Source organism: Cibotium barometz, chromosome 41, assembly GCF_041138505.1.
Source record: "Cibotium barometz isolate CiBa-2024 chromosome 41, ASM4113850v1, whole genome shotgun sequence".
NCBI classification, from domain to species: Eukaryota; Viridiplantae; Streptophyta; class Polypodiopsida; order Cyatheales; family Cibotiaceae; genus Cibotium; species Cibotium barometz.
The window spans coordinates 26,149,907-26,161,158 of NC_141086.1; the positions used below are offsets into that span (position 1 = coordinate 26,149,907).

The 11,252-nt window shown below is 41.6% G+C and overlaps 1 protein-coding gene across 3 annotated transcripts; it reads right to left on the bottom strand.

Moving 5' to 3' along the window:
- Positions 1-2,102: 2,102 nt before the first annotated feature.
- On the bottom strand, positions 2,103-9,340 carry LOC147614811 (uncharacterized). Of its 3 annotated transcripts, none has more exons than XM_086780161.1 (14): positions 7,918-9,340; positions 7,571-7,655; positions 7,383-7,464; positions 7,089-7,171; positions 6,867-7,003; positions 6,697-6,777; positions 6,394-6,453; positions 6,079-6,153; positions 5,853-5,942; positions 5,185-5,286; positions 4,860-5,054; positions 4,634-4,774; positions 2,782-3,090; positions 2,103-2,641 (listed from the first exon to the last, which is right to left on the bottom strand). In XM_086780161.1, the coding sequence occupies exons 1-14, from the start codon at positions 7,957-7,959 to the stop codon at positions 2,513-2,515; spliced, it is 1,611 nt and encodes a 536-aa protein (XP_086636287.1). In that variant the 5' UTR covers positions 7,960-9,340; the 3' UTR covers positions 2,103-2,512. The 3 variants fall into 3 exon arrangements, with proteins under 3 accessions (XP_086636287.1, XP_086636285.1, XP_086636286.1); XM_086780159.1 differs by having other exon boundaries at positions 8,792-9,311; XM_086780160.1 differs by lacking the exon at positions 6,394-6,453 and having other exon boundaries at positions 8,792-9,311.
- Between the last annotated feature and the right edge of the window lie 1,912 nt (positions 9,341-11,252).

Here is an 11,252-nt window from a genome sequence, read left to right on the forward strand (position 1 = left end):
GATGAAAACATCATCTCATGCAAAAAAAGCACAAGACCTAAAATCGAGTTCTAGTAGTAGCAAGAATCTAGAATCTTGACATTAAAAAAGCAGCCTCTAAAAAATGATACAAAGTGCTAGGTGATAGTCTAGTGATAAGGTTCAATTTGCCACAATCCTGATTGTTTCAACCTAGCCAAGGAAAATAGTAGGCACTTTCCAATGGATTTCAAACAGTAACCAAACAATGAAAACATTTAGATCAAAACCATGGGCACATCAAACTTCAAGTTTAAATAAAGTGCAAAGTGGCAAGGTTTCATAAAATGTAGACCTATGTAGAGGATAAAAAACTTGGAAACAAGTGCAAAATGTGTGGATAGCTTCAACCCATTTTATCTGACTTGTGGTATTCATTGAGAGACGAGCAATTATCTTGTCTATCTTTCCAGGAGAGAGTTGCATCCCTTAGTGGCCATAGGGAGTAGCATACTGTGGCAAGAGAGCTTGACCAAGGGGGCATGAAAGGATTGAGTACACGCTACAGAGAGGAAGCGGTTCATCCCCATAATGTTTACTTATGTCCTCCATCAGTTCATGCTTGAAGAGTGTCATTTACTGTCTTTTATGTTAATCTTACCATCCTGCTCAAAAATATTATCTGCACTTTGTCTTTGTAAACTAACTTGGTGTGTTCACACTAGGTGTAAGTGTGTGTTTTTTTTCAAAAGCCTTGGCATAGGTCAATACTTTGTTACAACCTTTCCCTATGGGTCCTTAGGATTCAGTTGGCCAAGTTGATTTACAACCAAGGCTTGTCGGTAGGTGCACGTGCAAGCCCTACCCGCGTATTTGAATAATAGACGATACTTGAAGGTATACGATACGCTCAAATCTTCTTAGGCAACCCATGCCTTGCCACTCCCCACAATAAAAACTCATGAAAATAACAAAACCACAAAAGAAAACAACAAAACCACCTTGGAAAACCCATAGAAATAGGAGAGCGAATTGAATGCATTAGTATAATCCTTATTATGGCAATTTCCAAGTTAACTATCAATTGGCCAAGTTGATTTAAACAAATGGCTGAGTTAACTATCAATTTCTAAGTTGATTTAAAACAAATGGCTAAATTAACTATGCATGTGAAAAGATGTTTAATATGGCACCAAAATGTTTTTTGCATTTCCATTAAATGTCATGTGAGATTTTCAAGAGTAAGTGTTTTTCGAAGGTTTCATTTTAGTATGTAATGATTAGTGCTTGAAAAAGCCAATGAAAACTATGACCCATATCCTTTCTATTTGCATGTCTTCACCCATATCCTTTCTATTTAAGGTCTCACAATTCTCTATAAAAGGCCTCAAAGGGCTCACTCAACAAGTAGAGGGAGAAGGAGAGAAATGGAGAGGGAGGGGTGGGGAAAACTCATGTACTAATGTTGTATTAATTAAATGCCACGTCAAAAAGGTTGTAAATATACACCTACAAAAAACTTGCAACCTATGAAAATTGCCAATTAATATTATCATTTTGGCCCTGTCTTCTTGTCGTTGAGGAAACCTTTTTTAAAGGTTCATTTTCCAACTATCCAAAAATTAGAAAAAATAAACTATCCAAAAATTAGAAGAAAATGGCCACACTTATTTGAAAAATGAGCACTCTTATTGCATTTTTCAACTAGTTCGATTCTTATTAAGGCACACCGTCGTGTCTCACCAATTGCATTGACTCCCCGTGCTTCCTCACCGCGTCAAGTGAGAATTTTAATAAATAATAGGATTCTTTCTGTACCTCAAACTCTAATGTAAACTCTAGTGTCATAACAGACTGCATTTCAAACGCCATTCGGTGATCGTTTCTTCCACACGCACACACGCGCGCGCGCGCGAGAGAGAGAGAGGGAGAGTGAGTGAGTGAGTGAGTGAGAGAGAGAGAGAGAGAGTGTGTGTGTGTGTGTGTGTGTGTGTGTGTGAGAGAGAGAGAGAGAGAGAGAGAGAGAGAGAAGCACAAAGCCATCCAACATTAGAAAACACTTCTGCATGTTCTGTGACCTTGATTTAAATATGACTTATTCTACACGAAATCTTTTACAATTACTTAAATGCTCAAACTCGGTCTAAGATTTGGTCCCGTATTATTATGACAAATCATTTTAGCATCAAAGTTCCTTTCTAATTTTTGTGAATATATTGTTAGGTTCTTGAAGGAGAGTGGAGACAAGGAGCAAACTGAGTGTGTCACCTCCACACTAAGCATCATAGATATTCTCGTGCAACCCATGTATGGTGTCACCTTTCCTCTATATGCATCCCCTCTATGCATGTGAGACATCCTAGTGTGATAGTAAGGCCTTGTTTTGTTAGGTTGCTCTTCTTTGAAAGTCCAAAGCTTAAGGAGAGTGTCAATAGTATGTGATGTATGTTTTCTTCCGTGCTTTGTCACATCAAAGTTGATTTTATGTGATGTTACTGACTTTGATTTGTCTAGCAGTGAAACTGATAACCAAATTGGAACCATAAGGTTGCCCCTATTTCTTCTTGGCATGCCCATCCTCATTTATGGGAGAGAGAGGGTGCGTTCCTCCTCTTTGTTTCTGTGTCTCCTCAAGCTCGGCTCTATCTGCATCGCTCAATGTATCCCGCCATCGCTTGCTTATCTGTAGAAACATGGAAAGCCATCAAGATTATGAGGGGTCTCCCATCAATGGAAAGCATACGAGTGTATTGCCCTATGCCAGCTTGGAAGAAATCCCCAGAATAGATCCGCCTACACTTGTCATGCTAGAACAGCACTCACCGATAACTTTTCCATCTGCTGCAACATGGACTGGCGGTGGATAGAGAGGTTAACATTGGCCTTACGGTGTCTGTCTTCCTGTTTTACTTTGGATTCCAGCAATTTGTGCACCCGGTCTGTCTCCGCCTCTATGCGTTGCAGGATCTGATACCTGTGCAACGCTTTTACTCGCTTCATGCTCTCTGCTCTGGAGTGCTTGTCCTCAAACTCCATATGCCTTTCCACCACTTTACGAGCATGCTCCAGCTGCCTCTTCATGATAAAGTTCTGAAGGATGAGATCTGCAGCTTCTGCTTTTTGCAGCAATTCCTGCATAGAAAGAACAAACAGGATTTAAGCACGCTTTTTACCCTTAAACATGGCAAAGAGAAATGTTTTTTTTTTTGTGTGGTTGTCAGCATATCATTGAGGCCTGATCTCATCAAGCAGAGAGAGTAAGTCATTCACTATCTATGGAGAGGAGGAACAGCACCGTTAAGATCACATCATGCCTGTCCGAGTATAGAGATTTGAGATGCAATGAGAGGAGGTGTTGGATCAGTGGATTGGGTGGGTTTGATGTGTCTAACGGGAATTGCCCAGCATCATCAGTCAGCAGATAGTGGGACTGGTGCTGCCCAAGCGTGTAACGCACCACACATCAAGCACATCCAAGGCCTGAGATGCAATGAGAGAGGCTGGATCTGTAAGATGGGCGGGTATGATGTGTGTGACGGCATCCTAGTCAGCAAATAGAGGGATGGGCTGCTCAAATGTGTAAAGCACCACATAGTCCAGGTGTGTAAAGCATCACAACCTCAAGCACATGTATTTAAGGCCCGTTACACACATCATACTTCTCCAAGTGTGGAGATTTGAAGGTGTAATAAGAGGCATTGATCTCTGGGATGGGCAGGTGAGGCATTGATCTCTGGGATGGGCAGGTGAGCTTATTCACTATATTGCTGACTAGGATTGCATGTAATGCCATCGGGAGCAGATTTGCGAATGTACATTCTGTTCTCTTAGGCTGGTTACCGAACCATGCCTGCCCATCAGCACGGGCCCATCGAGGCCGCCCGCAAGGGATGGTAGGGCAATCTTGCCCGCATCCAACTCCTGTCCACCCATCCCATGGGCGGGGAGTTTATATATATATACCTAGATGAATCCAGGAACATGCCCAAATTCACCTTTTAGGAACGTGCATGTTACATACTCATGGTAGTCAACCCACAAGACTATATAACTATCAACTCCATTATGCATAGTATGGACTAGATACTACGACATCCCCACTAACATCCCCACTATCAACTCCATTATGCATAGTATGGACTAGATACTACGACATCCCCACTAACATCATCAGTGCCCAATAGTGGGTGTAGAACTTTGTATCAAGATATGCTCTCACACACACACACACACACACACACACACACACAAAAGAGCATATATTCACACAAAGCCCTTCGTACTGAGTTTCTGTCAAACCTCCGGAGATGCAGGGCAGATAATGAAGCCTAGCACTAAGGGAAGTAGCTAATAGAAAGAATTAGTACAGCAAATAAGTAGTTGATAGGGCAAATGCACCGCTAAAGATGGAAAGAATTAGCACAATATCAACTGGCTGCAACTCGGACGAAAACTTCACAATGTAAAATCTGCATGTCTGCTAATACGGCTGAATTATACCTAGATGAATCCAGGAACATGCCCAAATTCACCTTTTAGGAACATGCATGTTACATACTCATGGTAGTCAACCCACAAGACTATATAACTATCAACTCCATAGTATAGACTAGATACTACGACATACACGGAACGATTGATCTTTCTCTTGACATGTCTGCTGTTGAGATAGTACCTGAACTCGTTTGTCCCGCTCGGCATGTGCTTCTCTGATCACCTCCAGACGTTGCCGCTCCTTCTGCTCCTCCTTCCTCTTCTTCTCTGCTTCAAGCATCCTGTGCTCTTCCTCTTGCTTCTTCAGCTTTATTCTCAATTCCTGAACCAACACTACAGACTAAATACACAATCTACTATGAGCTGCTAGGAAGCAGGCAGTGTAGAGATTTGCAATCTGGACAAACCTCCTGGCGCTTCTGATAGTCTTCTTCTCTCTTCCTCATCAGCTCATGGAAGTTTGCAACTGCATTAGCATGCCTGGCATCAGCATGTTTTCGAGCCTCCAGGTGTTGATGGACTCGTTCCTTATTCTGCTCATCCATAATTCTTCTCCTTTCCAGATCCTTATGTTGCATCTCCTCTTGTTTCTTTCTTAGAACCTGGTTTGGCAACAGGCACACTTGAAAGGTCATGCTCCACAGCATGAGGAGCCCTAACTTCTTAAAACATCTTTGCAATGCATGTTATAGACGCATTTCGTAGTGCCCTCTTATATATTGCCAAAAAAACCTCTTGTTGAGCTTCTTGTATCTTTTCCATCTGCCTCCTGAACTCCTCCTGCTTGGCAATTCTCTCTTGCTCCTTTCTCATGGCTTCTCTTCGTTGTTGCCTCTGCTCTCAATGAGTGATTAATAGCATTATTTCAAAGTGCAAACCCATGAAATCAAAGTTCAAAACATTCTATACGAGTGCCAAACATTTAGTAAAAGAAGTACAAGAGCATCATTTAAGGTAAATAAAATCTCGAATATGTGCATGCATGCATACATACACACACACACATAAATTAGGTACATGTTTTACATACATTACAGACTGTCCCTGCCCAGCGCCATGAGGGAGGCAGTTGGGCTAGAGCTTAGAGTCGAGATTACATAGACTGCATACATTCATAATAACATTTCATAAAATACATTCGTCATGTATATGTGTATGTACACATATATATATATATGAGAGAGACTGCTTATGATCATGTTTATAAGTTAAAGATAACAAATAAAGAGTTTGGATCAAACCATCATCTAGCCTAGGTATAGATTTACTAGGTCCTGATAGCTGTAAGTCCTCATGGATTTCTCATGGTATAGACTCAAGAGGTCCTCATGGTTATTAAGTTAACACAATCTCCTGACCCCAAACACACAGCATCTTTACAATTAAATGGCGTGTTTTACCAGCTGTTGCTGCTCTTGAGCAAGCTGCTGCTGTTCCCGCAGGTACCTTTCGGCTGCCATTTGTTTGCTTTTCTTTTCAAGTGCTTCCTCCTAAAGATTACCAGACACGTCACCAACGATGTTTGCAATCTCCTTGACAATGCTTGCAATCCGGGATAATTGTCCTGCTTTCATCAGCATTGACATCAAAAAAGGCTAACGATTTGCAAACTGTTAAAGCACATACCTCCTTCAGCTTTTGCAACTCTCGTTTGCGGAGATCAGCTTGCCATTCCTTCTCTTTTTTAGCCTTCTCTAACCTCTGCATATCTTATCAAAGCTGAAATTATAAGCTCCTCTGAACAAAGAGGGCTAATACATATGTGAGTTCCAATGAGATCCTCTCCTCTCACTTTACTCTAAAACATCACTTCGATAATGTAGAGTTGTTCAAACCTTGTGCATCATTTATTTTATCGTGTGCATGCTCCTTGAATAAATCTATAAGCAGTGCACTGTAACAAAACATGAAGCTTTACAAAGGGGAAGAGCTTGACTAAACCTTCTGCTCTTCTGCTTTCCTTTCAGCTTCAGTTCTTGCTTGGTTCTCATTAGCCATTTGCTGGATAGTTGACAATTGCTTAAAGGTTACTTCTACTTTGCAAGTCTAATTATTCAATACATGAGCCCGCACAGTCTTAGTGTTCAATGCACATGCACACGCACATGCTTACACACCCACACCTCCACTCTTTGGTGTTCAATACACACATGCACACCACACGCACTCATCAGTGTTGAACACGTACACATACACACACGCACGCGCGTGCATGCAAGTTCAGGCATATGCATGCTGCTCTACCTGTCTTTGTGCCTCAAACTTGGCCATTTGCTCAAGCTCCCTTTGTTGCCGCCTGCGCATTACTTCAAGTCTCTGTTTTTCCTATTTAAAGAGACAGGATAGCCCAAAGTTACACAGCTTGGGCTTTAGCGTCGCATGTCAAAACACAAGCAGTAAACACTGTCTTCTACCTTTTCCTGGAAATCCTTTGGACATTTATATTTACTGTGACTAACACTGGAAGCTGCTGCAGCAGCGGCGGCGGCGGAGTCTTCTTCTTGTTTCTGTATGATTTTAGACCTTTCTGCCTGAAGCTTTTGTATCTTGTCTGAGAAGTTTCCCCAGAGTTAGACATCTAAGTTGTCTTGACTTGTGAGAAAAAGAGTTGCATGCACTGTTCTTGCAGTAGGTACCTTTCCTAAGTTTCTCATAATGCTCAAACTTGAGCTCCTGAAACTCATGACAAAGTCCTCTGTGATGGAAACCTTCTACAGATCTGCAAGAAGTAGCATGCTGTCAATGCTTGCTTTGTCATGAGCCTTGGTTTGTCATTGAAGGAGGCAACAAACCAAGGCTCTTGATGCTGGTCTATGACTCATGTGGATAAGTTTGCAACGGGCTAATCAATCCACTGGTATGGAGTCTGGACAATCTTTGACAGTATGCATTTACAAACCATTACGAAGCTCAAAAGACCTTGAGTAGACCTGTACGCAAGCTCATTTGGATCAATTCCCAGGTGTAAGCATGCCTGAATGGATCTCGGACTGGTGAGCTTGACAGCTTTTTCTGTCCAAAATGTAGAAAAACCTAACATGAGATGGTGAGGCAACTCCAAGGTTCTGGTTTCTTCTCTTTCAATATCACATTTGCATGAAAAGAGAGCAATATGTACCACTTTCTCCCTGTCGGGCCACATCATCAATTGTGATCAGTTTCTTCTTCTTTGTGGCAGCATTCCGTGTGTCCTCCAGAGCAGCCTGCAAGACTTCATCAGTTCAGGATAGTGCATCAAAGATGAGGTTTCAAAGCAGCCCCACATTCAACATTGATCATCAAAACACGGGGTACAAAACGAATTCATCAAAATGTCTAGCAAGAGTCGAAAATGGGATATGCATTCCACATCTTTCTATGATGAAAGGAGACTTGGTTATCACCCCTGCTAGAGTGCAGGCGTCTCCATAGGCTTGCAGTTCCCCCTCTTAATTTCACCAAAATTCTTGAATGCCTCCATTCCACCTGCAAACTTGCTGATGTATCTTGTGGCCACCAGAAATACATGCCCAAAGCCAATTATAACCCAGACATCATTTTTATGGTGAGACTGCATCAGAGAGAAGCCGAACTGGATGTTTCTAGTAGAGATTCTCCATACTCCCAGGATTGTCAGAGGAATCCCGCTGGATTTCAATTCAAAGGGGAGCAGAACAGTTCCAGCACCCCCTTCCCCAGCCATTCAGTAATAGACTGCCATCCAGTGACCAGTGGAGAATAGCCATCTGTCCTGGAATCTGAAATCAGCAAATCACACTGCCCGCCAGAATCTCTCCATACAAGAGACATTAACAGACGAGCAATTTGCTACAAAAGGACAGGAGAGCAGCCCACTGCAGCAGGAGGGAAGGGGTGGCAGGACAATTGGATGGCAGAATGTCTGTGGAACTCATTTTCACCGTCCATTGGCAGCCGCCTGGCCAGAAACAACCTACGCATGTTCACATGCTGTAAGTGTGCACAGCTCTGATTCAGCCTGTCATCAGCTCCCCAAAAACCTTGAAAACAGTGAAAGGACATCAGTCACCACTTTTCCTAGATGAAAGGATTCCAAGTCCCTGCTCTGTTGGTTGTCTTCGCTCCCGATATCTTTTCCCCTATTTCTGATGGGGCAGTCTCTCAAGAAAATGCAAATGGTAACAAGAAAGATCCTTCTACATGTCATCAAATGAACGTCCTTATGTACATGTCATAATGCACGGCCTTATGTACATGCCGCACACATCTTAGTAATCATGTCATAATGCACGGCCTTATGTACATGCCGCACACATCTTAGTAATCATGTTTGCATTCTCTTTTTACAAAATTCTTGACATCAGAAAATGGATGGCTCTACCTTCCACACATGGAGCATCTTCTGAGTCCACATATCCGGGGGTATGGGAGAGGGTTCATAGACAGCAACGGGGCCAGGGCCAGGGGAGGGGCTTCGTGAAGGGGTCCCAGATGATGCATGCTTTCTCTGATCTGCAGGAGAGGGCTTTCTCTGACCTGCAGGAGAGTGCTTTCTCTGCTCTGCATTGTTCTTAGATGTGTGCTTCTTCTTCTCTGCAGCGGGCTGCTTTTTCTGCTCCTGCTTTTTGTGCTCCTCAGCGTTTTCAGGTTTCTCTGCTTGTTTCTTGTGCTCCGCAGGCGAGAGCTTCTTCTGCTGCTGCTGCTCTGCAGGAGCGTTCTCTGTGTGGCCTCTGGGAGACGAAGCAGTCTGTGCAGGCATGTTTTAGGGTTAGGGTAAGGTTTCTCTAATGCTGTTTTGGTTGCCTCTCCCACAGGTGAGCGCACACTCGCTCTGTCAAGCTTACTACGTACTAGGCCACATTCTCGAAAAGACAATACGATGCTTGGTCATGCGTCACAACCTTTCATAGAGACGACTTGTTTGGGAAAAAAAAACATCCTATGATTTTCACACACGTGTGCACGTTTTGTTTTTGTTTTTCAAGCCGGGGTTAGAAACGAGCACGCTCGAACAGAGAAACGCTTTTGTCATTAGCTTCGTCGTCTCTGTCGTGTAGACGGTTTCGCTCATGAAGTCTTTTTTCATTAATATCACTCAAAGCTTTCAGGGCCTAAAATTAACGGGTGTCTTACAATTTCAATTGACAGGTATCTTTTATCACTCCTTTTCATACCACGTAAAATTTTTAAATGACACCCTTCAACGACAAGCATTATTTTAAAATGAAAGGCTTTTTTTTCAATAAAACTATCATAATATATTAGTAATATTCGAAGTTTGAGACTTCTTTTCCACAACAAAATTATCACATTGATTAAAACAAAGTCCAAGTATTATCTTAAATTTTCATGCATATAGAAAAAAATTTAAATAGCAAAGTAGATAGGATTCAAGCCTACCTATGATAGGAGAGATGATGTAAGTGGACTCGAATAAGAACATCTCCAAGATCTCAATCTCAGCATCGTTTGTGTCGATGGTGAGGACCCGTCCCTTTACCACATAACAAGAGAGAGTAGCGTCGTTGTGCCGATGGTGGCTACACCAAGCTCTCTTTGGGAGAAGGGGAGTTGGTTCTCTTCACCATAACCATGGAAGAGAATCGACTCCCCCGTCCCACACTAGAAAGTTAGTACAAAGTAAACAAAATATAAATATTTAAATTTTGTTATTTAAGATAAAACTTAGGTTTAAACTCTTACCAAGCACCTTGAAACTCGTGATACTAAACTAGTCATGATAAAACTTAGGTTTAAACTCTTACCAAGCACCTTGAAACTCGTGATACTAAACTAGTCATGATACACATTAATGATTGGGCTTAGAAAAAAGTACCAACAACACAAGCACCACATGTACATACTTCCCTTCATAGATATGCTCGAATAAAATACATTCGAATATACTTTTGATACACCTGCAATGCTGTAATATACTTTGCTTCACCATAAGATAGCCAATACATATGTTAAACATCATGAAATGTTGCAATATACTTTGCTTCACTACCAAAGGATTACCAATGTAGCCATATGCATGTGCTACGCATACTAGTGGCTAAAATGGCCCAAAACTAGTATGTGTAGATTCCTCAACTACCTATCCAACAAATGCATATGTTACGCATGTTCATTTTCTGAAATGTGACAAAATACTTGTTGTCCAACCATTAACTTTTCCCAAAACTAGCATTCAACTACTTCCCAAATGAGTCTTTTTCCAAAATGCAACCTACAACCTGTATAGCCCAACCACTCATGACTTTTTCCCAAAATAAAACCTTTGTCCAAATGCAACTTGCAAGCTATACAATCCAACAATGGTAAAAAAGCATACATCACTATAATGGCATTGCCACCTATCTTTGCTTTCCAACTTCACTTACATTAAGTGATAACAACATCAAGGCATCAAGGGTTTCCAAGCACAAACCACATCTCAAGTTATTTTTAATAGCATTTTAACGAGAGAAGCCCCATTCACATGATGTTGTGTGCTGGCTGGAACAACAATGCTTGCTTGCCACAAGTGCATCAACCATGGATATGTATCCCACCATGTTTTTGTATTGTTGCAAATTTTCCAAGAATCATACATACCCCTGTTTCTAGCCACTCTATATAGCATACCCACAAAATCCTTTCGTTCACCCAAGACACCTTTTGATGTCGATGATTAAACTATCAACATTCAGCTTATAAGCCTTTCCAACCATTATATGGTCCTTTTTTCCCTATCAATTGGATCTAGAGGATATGTGAAAAGATTAAATAGCTTAATTGAGTTGAAGACTCCAAGGTCAAGAAACCTATTATTTAAAGCATCCAACACATTTTGTACA

Excerpts from the sequence above, each read along its gene's own strand:
- LOC147614811 (XM_086780159.1), bottom strand. The coding sequence starts at position 9,169 with ATGCCTGCACAGACTGCTTCGTCTCCCAGAGGCCACACAGAGAACGCT. Across the intron at positions 5,287-5,852 it reads CTCAAGAGCAGCAACAGCTG|AGGCAACAACGAAGAGAAGC; the intron begins GTAAAACACGCC and ends CATTGAGAGCAG. Across the intron at positions 3,091-4,633 it reads AGCGGGACAAACGAGTTCAG|GAATTGCTGCAAAAAGCAGA; the intron begins GTACTATCTCAA and ends CTTTCTATGCAG.